Source organism: Rhamphochromis longiceps, linkage group LG6 (assembly GCF_057381845.1).
Source record: "Rhamphochromis longiceps isolate RC_006_pf linkage group LG6, R_longiceps_female_GT1.1, whole genome shotgun sequence".
NCBI lineage: Eukaryota > Metazoa > Chordata > Actinopteri > Cichliformes > Cichlidae > Rhamphochromis > Rhamphochromis longiceps.
Window position 1 is genome coordinate 32,243,356 of NC_140562.1, and position 22,060 is coordinate 32,265,415.

The 22,060-nt window shown below is 41.2% G+C and overlaps 2 protein-coding genes across 2 annotated transcripts; both read right to left on the bottom strand.

Annotated features, from left to right (window-relative positions):
- Positions 1 to 3,245: 3,245 nt before the first annotated feature.
- On the bottom strand, positions 3,246 to 17,732 carry srp68 (signal recognition particle 68). The gene is made up of 16 exons (XM_085410261.1): positions 17,574 to 17,732; positions 17,099 to 17,165; positions 16,638 to 16,751; positions 16,248 to 16,443; positions 15,263 to 15,345; positions 15,028 to 15,137; positions 14,825 to 14,904; positions 14,541 to 14,681; positions 8,940 to 9,038; positions 8,696 to 8,760; positions 8,055 to 8,208; positions 7,810 to 7,904; positions 7,461 to 7,590; positions 7,005 to 7,080; positions 6,870 to 6,919; positions 3,246 to 6,126 (listed from the first exon to the last, which is right to left on the bottom strand). Exons 1-16 carry the CDS (start codon positions 17,659 to 17,661, stop codon positions 5,899 to 5,901), a joined length of 1,776 nt encoding a protein of 591 aa, XP_085266387.1. The 5' UTR covers positions 17,662 to 17,732; the 3' UTR covers positions 3,246 to 5,898.
- Positions 17,733 to 17,902: 170 nt separating this feature from the next.
- polg2 (polymerase (DNA directed), gamma 2, accessory subunit) lies at positions 17,903 to 21,962 on the bottom strand. Its single transcript, XM_085410262.1, has 8 exons — positions 21,089 to 21,962; positions 20,440 to 20,545; positions 20,108 to 20,213; positions 19,767 to 19,952; positions 19,329 to 19,466; positions 19,143 to 19,223; positions 18,886 to 18,986; positions 17,903 to 18,792 (listed from the first exon to the last, which is right to left on the bottom strand). Exons 1-8 carry the CDS (start codon positions 21,573 to 21,575, stop codon positions 18,627 to 18,629), a joined length of 1,371 nt encoding a protein of 456 aa, XP_085266388.1. The 5' UTR covers positions 21,576 to 21,962; the 3' UTR covers positions 17,903 to 18,626.
- Between the last annotated feature and the right edge of the window lie 98 nt (positions 21,963 to 22,060).

Genomic DNA, 22,060 nt, shown 5'->3' on the forward strand with positions numbered 1-22,060 from the left:
TCATATTATAAATAAACTGAGGCTAAACAGTTATACTGTTTCTGCCAACAAACTCAGCGCAGCGCTGATATCAAATATCTATTGAAAGAATTTTTTTTTAAAACCGACATATATTCTAATAATAAACCCATGAGGCACCAGATTCCCCTTTATTGATACCTATGTTGGTGAAACCTTGTGAGCATGGCAAAACACACACACAACCACACATATATTTTCAAGGTTTTGCCATATGTGTAATCCACATTGTGTAAAGTGACGCATACGGCTAATGAATATTACATTTAATGTAGAATCAATATAGCATTATCCCCTTTTATTCATTTTATCCCATCTAATATATTTTTTATTTACTTATCCATATTTTTAAAAAGAATATATTATTTTTGTGTAATCTTTGCAATTTGTTTCCTTTTTTAATCGCATGTAAAATTTGCATTGTAAATACATTTTTACTTCTGAAGAAGGACAGTTACAGCTCTGAAATATCTGAAATATGTAGCACAGGAGGAGTTTTGGCACAACAGCTCACTGTTGATTGGTCTGAAAGGCATTTTTAAAATTACAATTTTTAACATTTTTTTTTCTCCCAGTGTAGATTAAATCTCTTTTTTGGACTGTCATTAATTGAATTTGGTTTTGTCATAATGACAAGTGGCTCAAGGTGCTTTTATTGTAAGGTAAAAACCCTATAATAATACAGAGAAAACCCCAACAGTCATATGACCCCTCTTTGAGCAAGTGCTTTGGCGACAGTGGCAAGGAAAAACGTTTAAACCTCTGGCAGAATCAGGCTCAGGGAGGCGGCCATGTCCTGTGACTGGTTGGGGTGAGGGGAGGAAGCCAGTATGAGGACATGCTGTGTGAAAAAGAAAATGTGCGATAATTATTAAAAGGTTATCCTCATTTCCAGCTCAATGTTTTTATTTTTGGACTGTTATTTTATTATGTTATTATTTGTCTTATCCCTGGACTGAAACTGGACCTCTAAAACAACCTGTTTTAAAACCTAAAGACGAGTTCACATCAGAGCTGTGTGCCCGAGATGATCCTCTCGGCCTGATATCTGTCTGAAACTGAGCATTTGGTTTACATGCTGACCTCATTGCTAATAACCTGCTTCATGTTATATATGAGCATCCATTATTCTAAATATATGTGTAACAGCTAATTGCTTTCAACCACACCTTCCTTTATTATAGTTACATTTTACTTGAGTATTAGAACATTAAAAATTTACATGGAAGACGTGTGTAGAAATAATTAGCAGCAGTAAAATAATCAAAGAAAGAAGTGATTCCATGTGTGAGTGATAAGTGGACGCAGAACAAATGGTCTTTATGTTATCCCATATTTCTCTACCTCTGTATCCTGTTAAGTCCCTAGGATCAGAGATAAAGGATATATTTATTATCCCGGAAAGAAATGTGCTGGAGAATAATCACACTACCATGAAGGAAACATAAACAGAGACTAAATACCTCATAGAAATCGCACTGACTTATTTAAAGGTGACATCTGCTGGGACAATTTCGTTTATAGGTTTCTGTCTTGCATGCTGGAAAACTCTATCTACTGCCAGACAATAGCAACTTGATGCATTAGTATATCCAAGAAATTTCTCTGCTACCATAACTAAAAAGAACACAGCATTCCCAATCTGAGAGCTCCAAATTAATGAGAATATTCAGGAGACGATAGTTTACACAGTGAGATCAATTTTTTTTCCCCTTTCTGATTTTTCCTTTTTCTTCCTTGAGCCTTTTTTTCCTGAATTTATAACAAGGAAATTAAGTCGTTCTCATTTGGCTATGTCACCCTGACACCTCACTATTAAGCCTGAGTCAAAGCTTGGAGCAGACCTGTGCCACAAACACTGAGGGACACTGTGTACAGTCAACAGTGGAACATCCAAAGGGTCAGAAAGTAATTTACATAACACTTTCATATAGTGGTACATGCCATAAATCTACTGATTACAGGTTGCCCCATACACTGGAACGTTTAGTGTGCAGCATCTAAAGACGTGGAAGTTATTCCAGATCAGGGCGTCTCTCTGCTGCATAGCAACAATTGGAAATCACGAGAAAAAATGTAGCTAAGCAGCTTTCATTGCAACAGCGAGAGCACGCTGTGCTCATTGGTCCAGTCACACAACGTTTCTCTGTGGGTGGGTCTACGTGTCTGGAGTAACATACTTTTTCACTTGCTCACATATATTGTATATTGTGGTTGCACCCAGGTAACAAACTGTAGCAATACTTTCATCTTAAACCTCAAGTGAGCTGCTGAAAATGACGCATAGACAGGGGTCATTTTCCTCTATATCAGGGGTGGGGAACTCCAGGCCTCAAGGGCCGGCGTCCTGCAGGTTTTAGACGTGTCCTTGATCCAACGCAGCTGATTTAAATGGCTAAATTACCTCTTCAACCTGCCTTGAAGTTGTCTGGCAATGAACTAATCATTTGATACAGGTGTGTTTACCCAGGGTGATATCTGAAACCTGCAGGACACCGGCCTGAAGAGCATGACAACACTCGTGTTTATGTTTTACATTCAAGTTTTTATTGATTTTGTATGTTTTTTGAAAACATATACTTAAACCTGTATAAGATGGGAAAAAACAAAACAAACAAAAAACACAAGAAAAATGCTGGTGTGCACCCCTCCCCTTAAAACACTCATGTTTTTTAGTGACAAATGCCCCCTGAGCAGGGAGACAAATGTCTGCACCACAAATGCAAGACCTCGTGGAAAGCAATCATTAAGATTCTTCGGGATTAAAGGTCAGGCGTTTCTCCGGATGTCAAACCTGCAGTTCACACACATCCTGCAGCTCATTTTGAGCCACATTAATGTAGCAACTATGTATCTGTATACCTGTAAATTCCAAACAGCTGAACAGAGAAGAAACAACAAAGGCAGAGACACTGCAAGGGTGTGCCAGCCTCTTCATTCACCTTACACACAGCACAGCTGTCTGCTCATACTTTGATGGTTATTCTAAATTCTGGACCTCTCTTGGAGGAAAATGCGTAACACAGTAACACAGAATGTTGTTCAACAGTTTTAGCCTTTTTGTTCTGCAGATAAGCATTCATCTCCACCCCATAAAGGCTTAAATATTTTCAGTCTATTCTAAATAGTACACATTTCTGAAATACCACAGTAACAGTGCGCATGTGTAGGTTGGGGGGACTTTTTACCACGGAATATTCTTGGTTAGAAGATGGGGAGACCCCCCCACCCCAAAAAACCCCAAAACCCACTAATGTCAGATCGAGGTTAATAAACACACCTATATCATTATTCTCACTTTTCAGTGCACAAACAAAGTAAAGCTAAACATTCACACCCTGCTCAGGCATCCAATGCACTCCCACACCCTAACACAGGAGCAACTGAACACACACACACACACACACACACACCCCCCTCCATGCCTACTGTCCTCAGAACACGTCAGTTTAACAGCAGTTCTTTAGCAATCAAACTATGCCCGATCAAAATAAATACTGCCAAAAAGAAAAATGTGAATGAAGAATGACAAAAACAGCATTTGGTGCAAATATACTTTAATTACCAGGCTGGAAACTACATGAAATCATACAATCTCCTCATTTCATTACTCTCGTCACACACACACAAACGTTTCCAGCATCTACAGATTATAGCTATTTTGTTTTCCAGGCTAATCGAGGTAAAGTGCTGGAACTGTTCCAGCCCATCCATCTTACTTAGCGTAAAAACACATGAGTAGGGAAGAGGGGGGTGAAGACAAAATTAAGCAACAAAAAAAAAGAAAAAAAGAAAAAAAAAGTTAAACATGTTAGTGAGACTGAAACTGTCCTTTCCTAGTGTTTCACCAAGTCTCACAGGCAAACCAGATCACATAAAGATCAGGGGTTTCAATACATCCCGACAAATATGTAAAACAGAAAATCCACAGACATGTCAAAGGTGATGAAAACATTTTTGTAGTCCTTCCCATGACAGACAGAGGTGTGGTGTTGGCAATGCGATGAATGAAAGGTTGCTAACAGCTCCTTCAGTGTCCTGATGTCTGCCACTGTCCTTTGTAGATAAATACACACCATTAAAAGCTTTACAGTAACAGATTACAGTCTCATGAGCTGAACCTGCCGTCAACAAGCAGGTACCATTTGAAAACATGTAGCAGAGGGACCTTTAAAGAGCTTTCTACTTCCAGCGAGACGACGCTATTGAAGCAGTTGGACCTTTGACAGGACGTCAAGTTTGAGGGCAAGAAAAATGCAACAAAGTACAAATAAACCAAGTAGCTAAAACTAAAGCAGGATAATACAACTGTCATGGAGGGAATCCCGCCATTATTATGACTGTAAATAAGCGGCCTCTTACTGCAGTGTGTGTTGTATGTGACTGCTTTAGTTCTAGCTGGTTAGTGGATCTAATGAACTGCCTGGTGAGTTTAGGCTCTAACTACCAAAGAAATAAAAACACTGGCCAATCCAGCTTCTTTTATTCAGAAAGGATCATTTCAAACTGTGACTCATAGCTTTGTCATTAGTCATGCTAGCCCTGTCCCAGTTTCCTGAATTCAGAGGCTGGGTTTCGAGAGGCTTTGGCGCAATGACATAGGACGACAGAGAAGAAAAAACAGAAAACCACAGACTGGAAAAATTTCTTCTTGCGATTATTAAAAGTACATCACGTCTGCAGATGAGGGACAGCCCTACACCTTTGACAGTGACAGCTTTGTTTGTTATGATGTGGTGCCCACCCACAGGGCACTTAGGAGGAACTGGATGTTGTACATGTTCGGATCCTCGCCGCTACTAAATCACAACCAAGTGGAACAACTAAAGGACTAAAGGTGTACTCACACTTGTCCTCGTGTGCCTGCACTCAGGCCTGAGTATGTTTCTGGAGGTTATGCTCTGAAGATTTTCTTCCAATTTTTCCTTAAACCCAAATTCAAACATCTCTCCACTCAGAGACACGTGCTACAGTTCACGTTATAGAGTTTGAAGTTAAAGACAGGCACACTTACAGTGAAACCTTGTTCTTTATTTACCACTGATTTATTGGTTAATAACTGAGATGTTGAAGCAGCGTTTCAGCTACGGACCCATGGCCACCTGTTTTCTTCTAACAGTTACACACCGGTCAAAACAACTGAACACTGGGAGGAGCAGCTCAGTGCGAGTACACTCTTAGGCACCTGAGCAAGCTGACATTTCTTGTCCCAACACAAGGTCTTGTGGCTGTACAGTGTTTATGAGGATTTTTATGCCGTCAAAGCAACAAGGGGCAAAGATTAAGAGGACAAACTTTAGTTTGTGATGACAGATGAAATCATACAGATGATTACAGTTTGGTCAGCTATAGGTCTTGTAATTAATGTTGAGGCTGATGAGATCAAAACATATCTTTTTGTTTTTAGAGGGCTAAGAAAAATGCAGAACAATCCATTTACAAAAGGAAAAAAAACACAATATGAAGGCGCATTTAAAACACAGGAGGGAAAAAATGTAATCTTTTACCGTGAGATTGACAGCTTGACTTCACTCATCAAAACCACGGCATATTAATGTCTTAAAAGTTGCCAACACCTCCATTGCTCAGTTTAAGGAGGGAGCCTGTATGCTGTGAAGCCATGCAGGCTGATACGATTACTGAAGCTGGATGTGGACTTGGGTCATAGTGCTACCATTTCATTAATCTTTCCGAGAAGACTATATTGACTCCGTCTTCCTCAGAACTGCCAACTCCAACCCCTCTGCACATAGGCACTAAAAATTAAACATAAAAGACAAACTGAAATGATTCTAACTAACAGCTGACCCAATTCTGGCTGGTTGCAGTAAACTCTGGGCCCTGTGGCTCTCACATGGAGGTTGAAGTGTGGGTTTAGGTTTAGCTGCCGAAGCCAAAAATGCCCTTGATGTAGCCAGTCAGACCGCCCTTGCCCTTCTGTTCCACCTTGTCATCCAGCGGTGGGAAGGCCACATGGTTAAGAGCAAGGTCAAAGAACAGAGGCTTGCAGGGGATTGGCTGGAAGTCGGGTGGGAACTGGACCAGACTGGGCTGTTTTCCGACGAGACTGGGGTCAAAGCGGAAGGTCTCCAGGTGGTCACAGAGGGGCTGCGTGAAAAAGAAGTGAGGAGATGAGAGCACTGGAATCATAGGGAACAGAAAGTTCAGCTAAATGAAGAAATAAAATAAAAAAGCAGCAGAAAATGGAGTGATGACAACCTCATCAAACTGCATTTCTTGTCATAAATGTTAAAATGGCAGATCACATCAAGCATGGACACAAATTAAAATGATGAGATTAGCATATGTGCAAATAATCCCTTGCTGCTCCAAACACTCATTTTCCAAAAAGAGGATATCCCTAATCTCAGCTCTGTTAGAGCACAAGCCCCGCCCTTTGTTCTTCAAATATTGTGTCTGTGATGGGCAACCAATCAGAAGAAAGCTGGCCTGACACGAGAGGAGCAGAAATTGCTTGCGTTAGGCCAAGGCCAGCATGACAGATAAGATTTCGAACTTTGACTCATGCAACTAAAGCTACTGCAGTGCAGACTGTGACAGATCCACTCAAACTTATTCCAGTTATTGAAATTCCTAAAAATTAAGTTTTATCACAAAAATAGATAAACGTTAAATGACATCATCAAAACCACTTTTCAAGTTTTTATGTTGCAGTTTGTTAGACGCAAATATACAAATTAAGCTTCACCTCGGCTCTTCAGGAGTAATATGACCGATAAGTAATTAATCCACAGAGCTCGTTTATTTTATTCGTACAGACACAAACGTGCAAGAACCATGTGTCTGTGTACGGCTGTAGTGTTGAGCAGCCTGAGGCTTCCTCCTCTTACCGTGTTGTCTTTCACCAGCTGCTGAGGAACTTCAACTATCTCGTCGGTGTCTGAAACACAAACACATCTCTTCAGGACTGTACAACAGAGAAGACGACTGCTGGTTTAACTGTTTAACAACTTCGAGGCTCGCACCTAAAATGGCAGCAGCTTGAAGTGAGTATTTTTCAGCGTTGACCTCAGCAATGAGCTCCTGGACATCGGGGAGATCCTGCAGAAATTCATGATGAATGTAAATTAACGTAGCGCAGTGATATTTTTGTTAAACTTTGATGTACCGTGTGTTCGGGTCTCATTGCATTTCCCTAACAAACAACATGGTTTGCTGCACAGTTACTTATACTAACTAAAAATCTAGCAATTTATTAGTGTTACTTAGAACAGATTAGCAGGCATCTGCATCTTTGTGATCCATAAAGCTTTTTACCATAAAGCTTTTTAATAACATCTATTTGTCTAAATATAATGTGTTGTAAATAACTAAAATGGCAACCTAGATAAAGATGAGGCTTTGAAAAGAGGCCTCCACAATGAGTAACGCCATGACTCATGTTTGAGGTGTGTGTGTGTTTGCTTGCATGTTAAACCAACCTTGAGGCTGTTGTTGAGGCTCTTGGCCTTAGATTGGACTTCCTTGGCATATTTCAGCACCCTTTCATACAACACCAGCGCCTCACTCCACTTCTTCACTAACACATAAGACTGGGCTATAAAGAAACACCTGCAGGAGGCCAAAGAAAGCAGCTCATTAACAACATGTGGGTTTATGAACTGCAGAAGCTTTCATGGAAATGTGAAATGGAACAAAGCTTAGAGATACTTTTCACATCAGGACGCAGGTGTATTTGCGATTGTAAATACGACACTTGTTGCACTGTTTGAATTTCAGCTGCATTGTTTGATGCAGAACATGTTGAAAACCAGGCACAAAAACACTGACCTGTAGGCCTTGTAGACCAGGGTCTTCAGGGACACCTCCTTTTGGAAGGCGTGGTCATCCTCCAGACCCTGCAGGGTGGAGAGCTCTGCCAGACTCTGGATAGTTGGAGGAGGTGGTGGTGGGGGAAAAAAACAAAACAAAAACAAAAAACAAAACAAAAACACAAGATGCACATCATGTAACTATGGTAACACAAACATCAGGCTGTACACCTTAGAGACAGAACTTGATAACAGGACATTCACCTGCAGGATGATGTCATACAGGCGGATGAGATCCTGTGGACGGGGCCCCCTCTTGTTCTCGTCGGCCTCGGGCTCCTTCAGTTTGGCCTGCAGAGTATGAGCCATGCTCTCATTCCTCTTCACCAGTGTACACAGCTTAATGTAGGTCAGGTAGCTGGGAGAGAAGAGCAGCAGTGATTATTCACTTACGGCGTGCGATCCCTTTAAACTCATCAGGTCTGTAAACCTCGGCTGAATCAACTGCAGACATCGTCAGGAACCATTAACATGCCTCACAGGCGCTCTGCAAGTTGAACCAGACTCACCCGACACGTGTTCAGCCTAATGATGCCCCGACCTGACAGGTTTATACATGTCTGTCTATCAAAAGATGTTAGAAGTTGCTAGTAATGTTTCCAAACAGCCAAATGTTCTCCGATTTCATCCTCCCAAAAGTGAGCATGTGTTTGTAATTTCACAATAAACTGAAGATCTGTGTGTTACAGTGTTGTCTGCATGAAGAGACGAGGAGGGGAATGATCAAAGTGTTATTGACTTACTGAGATAAGTGGTAAAGCATTTAGCTGCAGCTATAATCCTATGACTGACTAACTTAACAGAACCAGGAGTAAAATCGAAGTACATTTTTCTTCCTTTTTTACCTGTGCAGGTACTGCAGGTTGGACACCTTCCCAGTGTCACCATCAGAGCTCCTCTCTCGCTGTTTCTACAGTGATAAAAAAATTGATAGATTTACAAAAAGGAAAAAAAAAAAAAAAAAAAAAAAAAAAAAAAAGCTCTTTAGTTGAACCTTCTAGTATTCCCAGTTTCAGGTATTTACAAGCTACATCTTCACCACCTCTCATTCTTGTCAACATCACAGCTTTTCATCCTGCTGAATCTTACCGCCTCAGTCTTGAGCTCCTCTTTCACTGCCTGGATGGTGTCTCTGCACTCGGCCAGCAGGGTCTCATACAGATGTTCTTTGGTTTCCTCATTAGCTGCCTGAATGACACAAACAGATCCAAAGATGAGGATAAAGGAAAAAAAATAAATGTAGAACTTACTGAATAGTAGAGAAGGAGGGAGACGGGCGTGTTTCACATTCTAAGCAGAGAAACGTCTCAGATCGTACCAGCACGGTCTTTACATTTTTTCATCATAGATTTAATGCAACTAAACGTCTAAGTTGGCAACAATGAGGAAAACCCAGGGGGTGAAGCCTATGTGTGAGGATGGCACATGCTGAAGATGAGATGATGTACAATAGATGACTCTGGAAAGTAAAAACAGAGTACCTATCAAAAATGCAGGTTCAGCAGTAACACGACACACTGAACGCACTGAAGCAGTTTTTCAGCCTCCAGTTTGGCTTCCATGTATCTCCTTACTTCGATTCAGCTCTCTGTACAGGTCAGCTAGGAACATACTTAAACACTTTCAGTTGCTTTTCTTCTGCTTTCTTGTAGCTACAAAGACTGCTTTCAGCTAAAAGAACACTCAATACTCTGAGGCCATCCTAGGCACACACAGGCAGAGCGGAGAAGGGGAGGAAGCAGTCGCGCCTCTTAACATGCAGACTGAAAGTGGAGATGTTCACAAATCCTTTTTATGCTTTTTGTAGAATAACTTCCAAGCAGATTTACGCAGCGATAGCAGCCATTTAACCAGACTGATGAGATTTGGCTGAAACTTGATCAGATCATAAAAGGTTTCTACCAGATTGTGCAGACGTATCTCATTTAAAACGCGATCAAGCAAACATTTGATGCATGTAACAGTTTTAGTACTTTGATACAAAGAGCAACAGTTAAAGCAGGAATGCGACTGACAAACTCGGGGAGAGACGCAGGTATGTGGCCCGGCAGGCTGCTGATGCATTCCTGCACATAACTCATCAGCAGTTAAGACACTGTATAGTTTCAGGGTTCAGGTCTTTAAGAATGACACGATTGTTCATCATCTAAGCCGTCTTTCATCACCACACTAATACAACAGGCCTGTGTTAAACTGAGATAGTCTCAGAAAGATGCAGGATGGGTTTTACTAACACTGGAAAAAAGCAAAGTGAGAGCAATAAAACAATTACAGAAGGACTGATCACTCATAAAAATATCAGTTTTAAGTATTTAAAAGATTTTGTGGATTACATTACTGTGTCTCTGTTGTTGCGAAAAGTTGAGAAAACACAGTAGAGGAATGTTACAAAACAATTCCTTGTGGTGGCAAACCTGATAACAGATTGTTCACAAGCCTTCTCTCTCCCACCCAGAAAGGTGATGCTGCTACGCGTTTCACACTTGTGCCAACACCCTAATAAGGCCTAGAACAGCCAGTTCTACCTGTTGAGCATTCTGTGCTGTTCGGCAGGAGGGCTGGATGGATACACTGGTTAGAGGAGGAAACAGCCCTTCAACTAGGGTTGACATTTGGCCCTACAGTGTCTCCTGTCCCCTGAGGCCACAAGCAGAAGAACAGGTGCACATTGTGAAGCTAAAGGTGCTAGAGCTGTGACACAATATAATGTGCATACTATGCAAAAATCCTTTAATTGTGACCAATAAGAAAAGCCAAATGTGATAAAAACTGCCAGCGCTGCAGTTCTTCTCCACACAGTCACTCACAGCCACCTTTAACCGCCTTTTATGCGACAGTCAGACCTAAAATGCTCCATCTGAAACTAAAATGAGCTGCTGGGTGTAGCCCTGCATTCATGTGCGAGGTGAAATGCGTAGAATGCAGTTGTGCGATGAGAGCAGCTGCATGCCTGAGACCTGAGAGGCAATGGGTGTGACAGGTGTGTCTGCAGGGTGTGCTGAGTACTCGGGCACAAAACAGAAGTAATGAGCTGTGGCGACAGCGAGGGGACATGTGATACTATCAAGAACAGAGTGCCACCTACTGAGATTTTATGGAACTGCACTGAGTGCTCTCAGGGTTGTTTTATGGTTTTATTAAACCGTTTTAATGCTTGACGAGTACCCGACAGCCTCCAGCAGGATGAAAGATTATTTAGTTAAGAAGAGACTTTTATGCTTTTACTTATTTCCTCTCATATATTCACTTTTACTTAGAGCTGGGCAATAGAACGATAACGATATGTATCGCGATATAACTTTTACTCGATAGAGAAATTAAGCTATCGCGATAGACCTCGCCGCTCTTGTCCTCTTAAGAAAAAAAAAAAAAAAAAAAAAAAAAGGTCAGCCGATCCAAATTCAGTAGCGCAGAACTGAACCAATCACAGCCGCAGCGTCACGTTGCGTGACTTGCTACGTACAGCACAAGTGCCAAGCCGCACGTGTGTTTGTTTGGGAAGCAGCCAGCGCATAATGGAGGAAATGAGTGTGCCGACTAGAAAAATCAACCGAGCGTGACCGAAGAGAAAACCGATGATGGTTCCAATGCCGGAGAGATTGTCGAACGGAAGAGCCATAGAAGTTCCGTAGTGTGAAGGTATTTCGGCTATTTCAAGTCTGACAAAAAACAGAGTAGCGTGCACTGTAAATTGTGCCGAAAGCAAGTCTGGAAATACAATAAACTGGTGCATGCGTCACACTGTGCGCCGCGTTATTGTTTCGGTGAAATGAATTTCTACAATACTGTTACTGTTAATTCTACTCTCTGCAGTGTTTAAATACTTACATATACACACAGTTACTGTCCCTCCACACATACGACTCGGTTCTGCTTCTATGCCCCAGCTTTGTTTACTTTTTCCCACCGAGGCTTCTAGACTTCTGATTGGCCAACATTTCTGCACGGTTAGGAATCTAGCGCCACCTGCTGCTTTGGCATGTTCATAGCAGCGTTTTCCTTCATTTCTGCCTTTATGTGTGGACGGGATTATTTTTTAAAACGAAAACGGAAAATCTCCGTTTTCAAAAATACCCGTGTACGTGTGGACGTAGCCTCAGTCTCTGACTGGAAGCGCTAATTCGTCATTCGGCTTTTGTCAGACTAAAGTAACTGTTAAAACTGTTTGAAAAGCTCAGCTATACAACAAGGAGAGATTGAGAATTTCCTTTTAGTTCTCAGTTTATTTGATATTGACAAAAGTTAGTCAGTTTTGTCTGTTCTTCTGTAAAACAAACTAAGATTTATTTTTAGAATTAATATTTTGTTTCTAAGTGGAATTGACAATTTAGTCTGTTTCATTTGTTCTATTTTGAAACTTAAACGCTTTAGCGGCTGCCTTTTGTGTAGTTTGCAATATTTGCCTTTATTTATCTGAAAAAGTCTCATGTTCCTTAAGTACATCTACCCTGTTGAACTTATTATGGGAAATAAATATTTAAAAACAAGCTGCTGATTATTTCACATTTTACTTGTGAGCAACGGCACATTTAAATCTTACAAATATAGTTATTTGGCTTATATCGTGATAGATATCGTTATCGCCTGAAATGAAAAAAACATATCGTGATATGGAAAAAATCTCATATCGCCCAGCTCTACTTTTACTGTACCGGACAGTCACTGAAAACATGCAAAGGTTTTGGATATCGAGCTCATCTATATCAGGGATGTCAAACTCATTTTACATTGTGATCTGTTTACATACTTTGATCTTAAGCGAGGCGGACAAGTGAAACTCCCCTTGCTGTCATTGTAAACAAGTGGAACTACACATTTAATCAATGAGACATCTTAATAAAAGAAAAAGTGTTTTCAGTACATGATAAAGAAATGCCGCTGTAGTAAATTAAAGAATCTGTCAGCACGACTCTTTAGGCTTAAATTACAGAAAATTAATATGTAAAATTACAAAAAGTTATAAAACAAAGTGTTAATTCACAGAAATTTTAATTTTACTCTGAATTCACTGAAAAAGAACCATAGTTTCTTTTATTTCTCTTATAGATAGTGAAAGTAGTCATTTAATTGCTTTAACTATCACTTAATTGTGTTGTTTTAGTATGAATGGTCACATACGAGGTCTTAAACAGATGGAAAAGCTGCCAAACTTATGAAAATATAGTTAAAACACTTAAGACATTTTCCAAGTCAGTCCAACAGGTAAGACTGGAGTGTCTGTACCCAGGAATTATGTTTGTCACTACCTGATCTATATGCAATTAATCCTTATAAGCTTAAAACTCAAATCAAGGCCCAATTTAAGAATGAAAATATAGAAGTGGGCCTGAATTTGGAAGTGAAAACAAAAATAACAGGCTCGCCTTCTAAGGATATAAAAGGCATGTGGCAGCGGAGAATAAGAAACAAGGTTGAATTCATTACATTAAAACATTGGCATTTATAAGCAGTCTAAATGGGTCATATGAGCACACAGAATCAGTGTTGTGATACATACTGGGTAGTCTCTGATAGTAGCTCTGCATGAGGCAGTCAGGAAACATAAGGAGGGGTAGGGCTGCTCGATTATGGCAAAAATGATAATCACGATTATTTTCACTGAAATTGAGATCTCGATTATTTGACGATATTTATTTAACAATAACAATGTGTTGAATAATGACTTTAAAGATTGTCAAAAATAATATAAAATAGTGTGCAAATACTGATAACAGTGCAAATGTTTGCAATATAAAAAATAAATGAAAAATGTAAACATCTATGTTTAGTGAACTTTGCAGTGTTGCTCTGTGGTGCAGCTACGACACTGTAGCAAAGTTTACACACTATGTCTACTTGATCCACGTCTGACTCCACGAACCCATAATATTTCCACACCACTGAAGTTTTTTTTTACCTCTCTTTTCAACCAACGGCAGTCACTCTCCTCTCCAAATAACTTCTGCTTAGCTTTCCGAGCTTTCCGAGCTTCCCTCGGGTCCTCTTAATCAGCGGTCTCCAACCCCCGGGCCTCGGACCGGTACCGGTCCGTGAGTCGTTTGGTACCGGGCCGCGAGAGTTGAGGCTCAGGTGTGAAATGTATAGTTTTCAGGGTTTTTATCGGTTTTCAGCGTTATTTTGTTATCGTTTTTATCATTTACTCGGTTTTCCTGGGTCTTTTCACGTGTGTTATGAATAAGCCTTTTTTTCGGTACCGGTACTAGTTTTATTTTGTTGTATTTATCCGTGACACCTTAAAGGCCGGTCCATAAAAACATTGTCGGGCATAAACCGGTCCGTGGCGCAAAAAAGGGTTGGAGACCGCTGCTCTTAATTGTTGTGACACGTGTTCGAAATGCAGAGAGGTGCGCTTGATTTGCCACACGGAGAGTAAAGCATGAGGGAGGGGCTAATAATCGGCTCAGTCATTTTTAATGATTGTTGAAAGCCCAGATCGTAATCGTGATTAAAATTCGATTAAGTGAGCAGCCCTAGGGAGGGGTAATGACCAGTGATGAACACGATTATATTTGTACTACAGAAGGAATCTATTCACTTATTGTCTTTGAGTCAATGTCTCTGCAGTTGTTTCCATTGTTTGCAGCCCAAGAGACATAGAAAGGACAACCAACATTAGGAGGTGCAACAACATGCGTTTCCCACTGAGTTTGTTTATATGCTTAAAAAAGAAGGAATGTGTGAGAGGCTGACCTGAGCGATGGCGGCCTCGTTGTCTGCCAGACCCAACAGGAAGACGCGAGCCTTGTCAATCTTCACAGGCACCGTGCGTCCTCGCCACTCCACTTCACTCATAGTGGCCGCCTGCTTGGTTCGCGCCTGAGTAATCAGTGCCTTGAGGGAAACAAAACAAACCCTTCTGGATGTAGTACACGATTACACAGCTGTGTAATATTCTTGTTTGGTATGTGCTCCCCCCAGCAGTTTAATCATGAATTACAGACTGATTAACAAAAGTTTTACCCCTTCGTGTTTACCTCTAGTTTCTCAGCCATCATGCCACCTCCTCCACCAGTCAGCCTCATCTGCATCAGGTCATTGATGGCATTCTGATCACCTAAAATCAAATACAACCAGGGAGTGAGTGTGTGTTTGTCAGTGTGCAGAGGAAGGACTGAACTCAGGATCGGTGTTGTGCATCAACAATGACACTGAGAAGAACGACTACAGCAATGCTGACCAATATTGTAAGCGCAGTAGCGAATGTTGGGCGATATCTCGTCTACACGCTGGCGGTACAGAACTGCCAGGTCCTCAGTGAAGGCACTGGCCAGCTTCTCATAAATGGTCCTGACAAGACAAAAGTATTTATCAGTGGTTTAAAAAAAGTGAAAGAAAAACAAACAAGAAAACCTCCCATTATTAAAAGAAGAATTAAAAAACAAAAAACAGAGTGCAGTAATGTTAACGCTCACTTGCACTTGTTGAAAGCCTCCATGGCTTGTTTCCACTCCTGCAGCTCAAACTCCACCATTCCAGTCAGGTATGCAGTGTAGGCCTGAAATAACACCACAACACATGATGAGGAGCTCCTCTGTTCATTCCCTCACCACACTTCATCAACAGTAAAGGTGGGAATCACCAAGACTCTCCATGATATTATCACATTATTTCACTCATGATATATTATTGTGATTTAACATTTTTGTGATATCTGCAGTAGCAAGTACTACAATTTATCATCTTCTTTCAACTCCAAATTATGTCTCCAAAGTTACAGTTAAACTCATTTTTTTTCTTTTGTTGCAAAATAAGTACACAACACTGTCACTAAAGTTTGCTGTAGAAGTTGCCATAAGACAGAATCAGTCTGCTTTGAAACTGATATCAGTCTGCGATGGAACAGGGTCAAGTTGGCAGTTACATACATGGAAATCTGTTGTCTACGCAGACAGAAATGACCCTCTTTTCTACAAGAATATAGCCAGAATACAATCAGCTGGCAGCCAGTTTAGTTGAGTCCCCTCAAGTTGTGCTCACTGACACAGAGTCATTCAGACCGCTGACAATCTGTCTGCATTTATAGATTAGAGAAAGCAACTATTCACAATCCTCTGCCAATTTCCCTGAATAACTGCAGTCAATCCAAAGGCACACTGCAACTGTTTGCAGAAAGGCTGCCTCCTCCAACCTTTCAGCCCTCTTGTTCAAAGTATTCCAAAAGTATTTTATTGATTAAAATATCAATATTTGGTGTCCCTGTGTAGATAAAATATCGTCATGAAATATTCTGCACTGTTTTTCTAATTAACAGTGTTTGAAGTTCTCAAATCTTACAGTTGAAAGACAACAAATCGAAAAGTTAAAGTTATTCATCTCTGAGGCTGGGACCTCGCTGCACATCCACTTGTTATTCCACACACCTACACGGGTCAGTTAAGATGAATTTGACCTGTGTACCTGTGCCTCCAGTTTAGTTTTGGCGTCCACACGGGGGCTTTCGCAGAGCTTCTCCAGCTTCTCACTGTGTTTTGCAGCCTTACGTAGTCGTGACAGCAGGTGGAAGCGCTTACGTGGCTCTGTATTGGCCTCCTGCTTCAACTGCATGGCGTAGCTCCATGCACGCTCTGCTTCCATCAAAACCAGCAGAAGATACCTGAAAAAAGGTGGCATAGCTGTATAAACAGTTTGTTTTTTTATGTGAAAGCATCAAGCCGCTGAACTGTTCCACATCAAAGCAAAGTGATCTGTTTAAGTGTTTCAAACTGGAATTTCCTTAATGTAAAGGTTCCCAAACCAGCAGCCAGTTAACTACACGTGAATGACCAGTTAAAATTATCTAAGTCTAACCTGTTATCAGAAAGCATTTCCACAGTGACTTTCTTCCCAACAAACTTGTGTCGGTTTCCCATCTTGAAGCCAAGAGTCTTGCGGAGGCGCCGTAGCCTGCGGGAACAGTAGCCCCTGGAAACAGACAAGGATTTTTTTAATTCTACATTACAATAAATGAAATACAACATAGACAAAAAAAGTCACCACGAAACTTAATATGCAGGAAGATCAAAGAACATAAATTATCTATCACTATATCTTAAACTCCGCAAATATGAAAATGTGGCGAAGATAGGTGGACATCAAAAGCTTTGAGTTTAACTTTAATCCACACCTGTTCCATTTAACTGCATTAAACCATAAATCTGAGCCCAGCATTGTGAACAGAAGTCTCATGTCAGTGTCTTTACATTGGGTGGGAAAACTGCTGCACCACACACAAATCTCCACCCTGTAATGTATGACCTGAGCCAGCTCACCTGTATCTCTGGTAGTCTCCATGCCTGAGGCCGTGCTGCTGCTGGGATTCTTTGATGATTTGCAAGACTGAGATTAAACGTTAAGGTACAAACCTTATGTAACCATCACACACGTTACTCTGAGGGGCAGTTAACCATTTATTTTCAAGCATGAACGTTTCAGTTTTGATAGCAGTTATTGTATGCAAGCACCAAGACAGGCTGTTTTAACTATTGTAACCGCTAATGAAACTCAAAGATGACATCACATAATAGCTAGCAATCTTAAAATATGTCCTCAGACCCCCAAAATAAATTGTGAATACATAAAAATCCCCATTTACCACTGACAGCCTGCTTCAGTATGACACGTAGCCTAATAACCGCTAGCTTATCTTCCAACTGAGTTAGCTAAAAGCTAACGTTAGCTTAAGAGCGTGAAACATGCTCGCAGAGGGAAAACGTCAAAGAGCACGTGTCGTGTTCTTAAGGATACTTTCCAGTCCGAGTCCTCCATCCGGTAAGTTTTCTTTATTTTCTTCCATTAGGGAAACTTTAGCGTCGTTTTGCTTGTCTGCGGCCATCGCTTCACGCTAACAGCTAAGCGGCACACATACACACATGCCCAGTCAGAGGTGCAGCCAGGGACCAATGAGTGCGCAGGGAGGGGCAAAGGGGCAAACTTCGCGAGACTTTGCTGATGTGCCTCATGATTCAGTCGATTCATACGCCCCACCGCCCCCGGAACAACAAATAAACAAAAACAATCTAAATAAATTAAAAATAAAAAAACTTTTATTCTTCTTATTATCATTATCAATACAGCTACTGCTATTAATTATAATTAGAATAAATTATATCATCATAAAATTAAACCACCCCTCTTTGCCTTTAGCTTCCTCCCACAGAGCAAGTAACATTAATAATATTCAGAGGTTATAAAGGGATAGTCACCAATGTACTGACCAATTTATTTGTGTTTTATTATAGCAGTTTCAGTCCTCTGTACCTGTGTGGTATCATGCTGTATTTTAACTTTATATTTGAACTAAACTACAGTTTACTAATACGGTAAGACTATTTTCTTAACTGCTTGTTCCATTATTGTGAACAGTCTTTGAACCTTCAGGAAACAAGAATCAAAATTGCCATCAACAACCAGAAAAAACAATACAATATAAATATTAAAGAGGGATTCCATATCTTTTAATAGAAATGTAGAGACAAATCCAAAAGCTTCCTCCTCCGTGACCACTATGTAGCCACCAATTACGCACAGATAAATAAACCTGATATAACCATGTCAGTGCCTTGAATGTACTGCGAAGAGACTGTAGGATCAGTAAGAGCTGAGTTAGCAAAGTTAAGAATACAAACTCTTGGGGTACATGTATACACACAGTGGGTTCATGTGCACCTCTATCCCAAAAAGTCTCTTATTTTTGGACCGCTCTGAGGAAATATGTTTCACAAGCATATCCCTGACCATAATTTTGTTTTTAAAAGGAATGCAAACTCAGGCAGGTGTTCGAAAAAACAGCAGGGGCATTCAGATGTTGTCAGCTGCAGAAATGTATCTGAATAGAAAGTTTTTGATCTCCGAGATGTGCATGGTCTCTTTGATGGTTGTGTCTCTGCTGCGGACCTGAAGAAGGCCACTTTCCAACGTGTTCTCACCGATGATGATGGTGAAAAGAACGCCCATCTCATCGTATCTGCATTACATCCACACAGAAACACACAGGCACGAGTTTAAAGAAAGGTAACGTAATTCAATTTGCATTATGTGCTGATTTAACGGCATTTACTTGGCATTCAGCTGCTCCATTGATGTTGGCAGAGTTTCAAGATATCCAGGCCACACAGAGATCTTTGCTTCCAGGAACTCCTGCAGAAGGCCTTCACAAATCTGAAGAAATATATTTAAAACACTTTTAATGCAATTTGATGCAAGTCCACAGAAGGAACACATTCAATCAGATCCTTTTAAGGTGAAAAATGTGTATTTGCACAGAAAAACTCCACAAAGAAGAAGCATGCAACATGTACTTCATGTTATCATTACCTGCCTCAGCTCCACAGTGGCTCCTCTACCAATATTTAAAGCCACTTTAATGGGAACCAACACTGGATGCAGCTTCAGCACCTGAAATCAACAGTGCAACAAATCTCATAAATAAAAGTCATGCCACAAATAGGAAACCCGCTGACAGTTTTTCTGCACGTGCAGCGAGCTGTTAAGCACAATCACCTTTCTCTGGTGCAGCTTTTTCTTGCTCTCTTCTCTCTTCAGCTGCTGGAGTGAGTTGGACAGAAACGCCATCGCACCACGGTCCATGTTTGCGGTAACGGAGACGACATGAGGAATAGACCTTCGTCCATCTTGATGCTGAAAGAGGTCAGGTAAGAGAAATGACACTGCGTGTGATTAAACTGAAGAAAAGCAGCAACAGACGAGCAGCTGCCCGTGTTTCTTATGAGACCTGGTGGTTCTTCTTCCTAAAGCCGTTTAGTTCAACTGAGATTTCTGAAAGCCTCTATCAGCTGGGAGCTAAGGGAATTTTTGATATCAATTTGACTTCCTGTTTTAAGACATTGTCAGAGAACCAGAGCCTCTGCAATAGCAGCTTAGGAACATGACTGAATCTCGATCCCGACTTAAAGCACACTCTAAAAGAAGCAGACGGACCTGCAGTTTGGACCGGTCTCCTTTGTGTATGTGCAGCAGCTCGGCATCTCCTCGACTCCACAGTGTCTCCAGGACCTCCTGACCCCACGGGAAGTTGTAGATGATCCTCACACCGCGAGATGCCGCCTGTTCGAGCTCCTCCTGCTGGACTTCATTGCTGCTGAAGTCGGACGGGGAGAGGGCAAACTGGATAAACAGGACGAAACAAAGAGAAAAGCTGAGTTATTAATGTTTGTAGTTTATAAGGCTGGGAAAGTGTTCTTACAGGAAAATACATTTATGCACTGGTGCATCACACCGTTTTAAATTTGTCTGAGATGTTTCCCTCCTCAAAGACTCACTTTTCTCCACCACTTCAGCCTCTGTCGTGTCCAGTGGTCCAGCCACTGGGACGATGTGCGAGGAGAGCAAAACCACACTAGAGATGTTTGCGTGACCTCAGCTGAGCTGACAGAAAATAGAATATACAGTGTGTTAATATGACATACTTACCTCATAAGGTCTGAAAAAGGTTAATGTGAACTCATGAAATACTGTATTAATATTAAAAGTCTAGCTCAGATAAACAATATAAAGAAACAAAATCCCAGTGAAGTTTGTTTGAATTTTTATTTTTCATAAGTGTATCCACACAGACACTCACACAGGTAAGAAACAACAGACGAAGCCTCACCAACCAGAGCCTTCTGCAGGCTGGAAGCACAGACCCGTCTCAGCCAGACCAAACGGCAGCTTCCTGTTCACCAGCTCTAACGAGGGGACAAACTGCTCCAAGGCACCTGGAAACAAAACAACACGCGTGAACCATCAAGACTAATTTGAAAAAAATAATTATTTTTTAGTTTTACAACAATGTAAAAGACAGAGACATGTTAAACAGAAATGTTACTAGCTGAGTTTCTGAAGCTGATGAGCACTTTCACACAACACTGAAGTCCTGGCAGTATCCTTAACATGGTATTTCAGCTCTTGCCATCATCTTTCTTGCTTACTGAGTTTACTACAGTGTGAAAATAATATTCCAAGAACAGCTCGTTTCCATTCACCTTACTCAAACAAAAGTACCACAGTGTTGGCATCAAACTGGACAAACAAGTATCAAAAGTATTCATAAACCATTAAAAGAAATACATGGAAGATCATAAAAGCAATAACGTGAAACAGTTGGTATACACGGTGACTTTGCTTGTAGTTTATAAATCATCTGTGGTGTCATTACTTTACTGTGCATGTTTAATGCTAGCGCTCAGTAAAGAAATAAAAACGTGTATGTTATGCTCTATTATCATCATTATTTATTACAGGTGTGTGAGGCAACTTACCTTGCAGTAAGTTTGTTCTCATACTTGGGGACCTCTGCAGGAGCATGTGCACCTCCTCAGCGAGCCGCCCCTTGCTTAGCTGCTTCTGCCCAAGTCTCTGTTTCAGCTGTTCACATTCAACAATCCTCAGCTGGCCCTGTCCACCTGTAGGTGCTTCCCTGCTGCTGCTGCTGCTACTGCTGCTCAGGGTGTTAATCCCAAAAACCTGAGCTCCGGACCTAGTCACTGAATGCCACCACTGGTCCAGCAGGTTTCTCCTGAGCTCCATGCCCAGAGGTCCATAGCTGCAGCACAGCCCGCGCTGAAACAGCTCCACGTTAGCGTGACCAGGAGAAACGAAGAACCTGTCCACGCAGAGCTGCAATAACGTAGTGACCTGGTCCACAGTCTCAGTCTGGGATGTGCTGCAGCGTCTCCAGCTGTGCCGCTTCAGCGTCACAGTGAATGCACTTCTAGACAGGATGTTTCTTACACACCGAGTAAACATGATGAAGAACCCGCTTCAGAGAAAGTTTCATTAGCAAACAACAAGCTTTAAATCCTGTAGATTTAAAATATTCGCTAAGTGTACGGTCCTAAGTGGCCGCATACCGCAGTGAAAAGATGAGTGCATACGGTGGTTTGAATAGTACATGTGAACTGGGCTCACTGTGTTAAATTCCCAATGAAAGCTAACTTTAGCGAACCTTGCTAAAAGCAGCGTCTACAAATACAGACGGCTGTCGGTGCATTTAAGAGTCGGACGGTTTCCCTGCTGTCACACATCTAATGTCCAATTAGCCGCTGCTCACACTTCACATCTCATGGGAGACACATATTTCAGCGTTAGCAACGTATCTGTTACATGTGGTGGGTGATCCGGAAATTAAATCCTTATATCCGGGTAAAGGAGACTTTCAAAATAAAATGGAAACGTCTACATCCTTCACCGATTCAGTGATATGAGTGCTTTTCTGGCTCACAGATTAAACT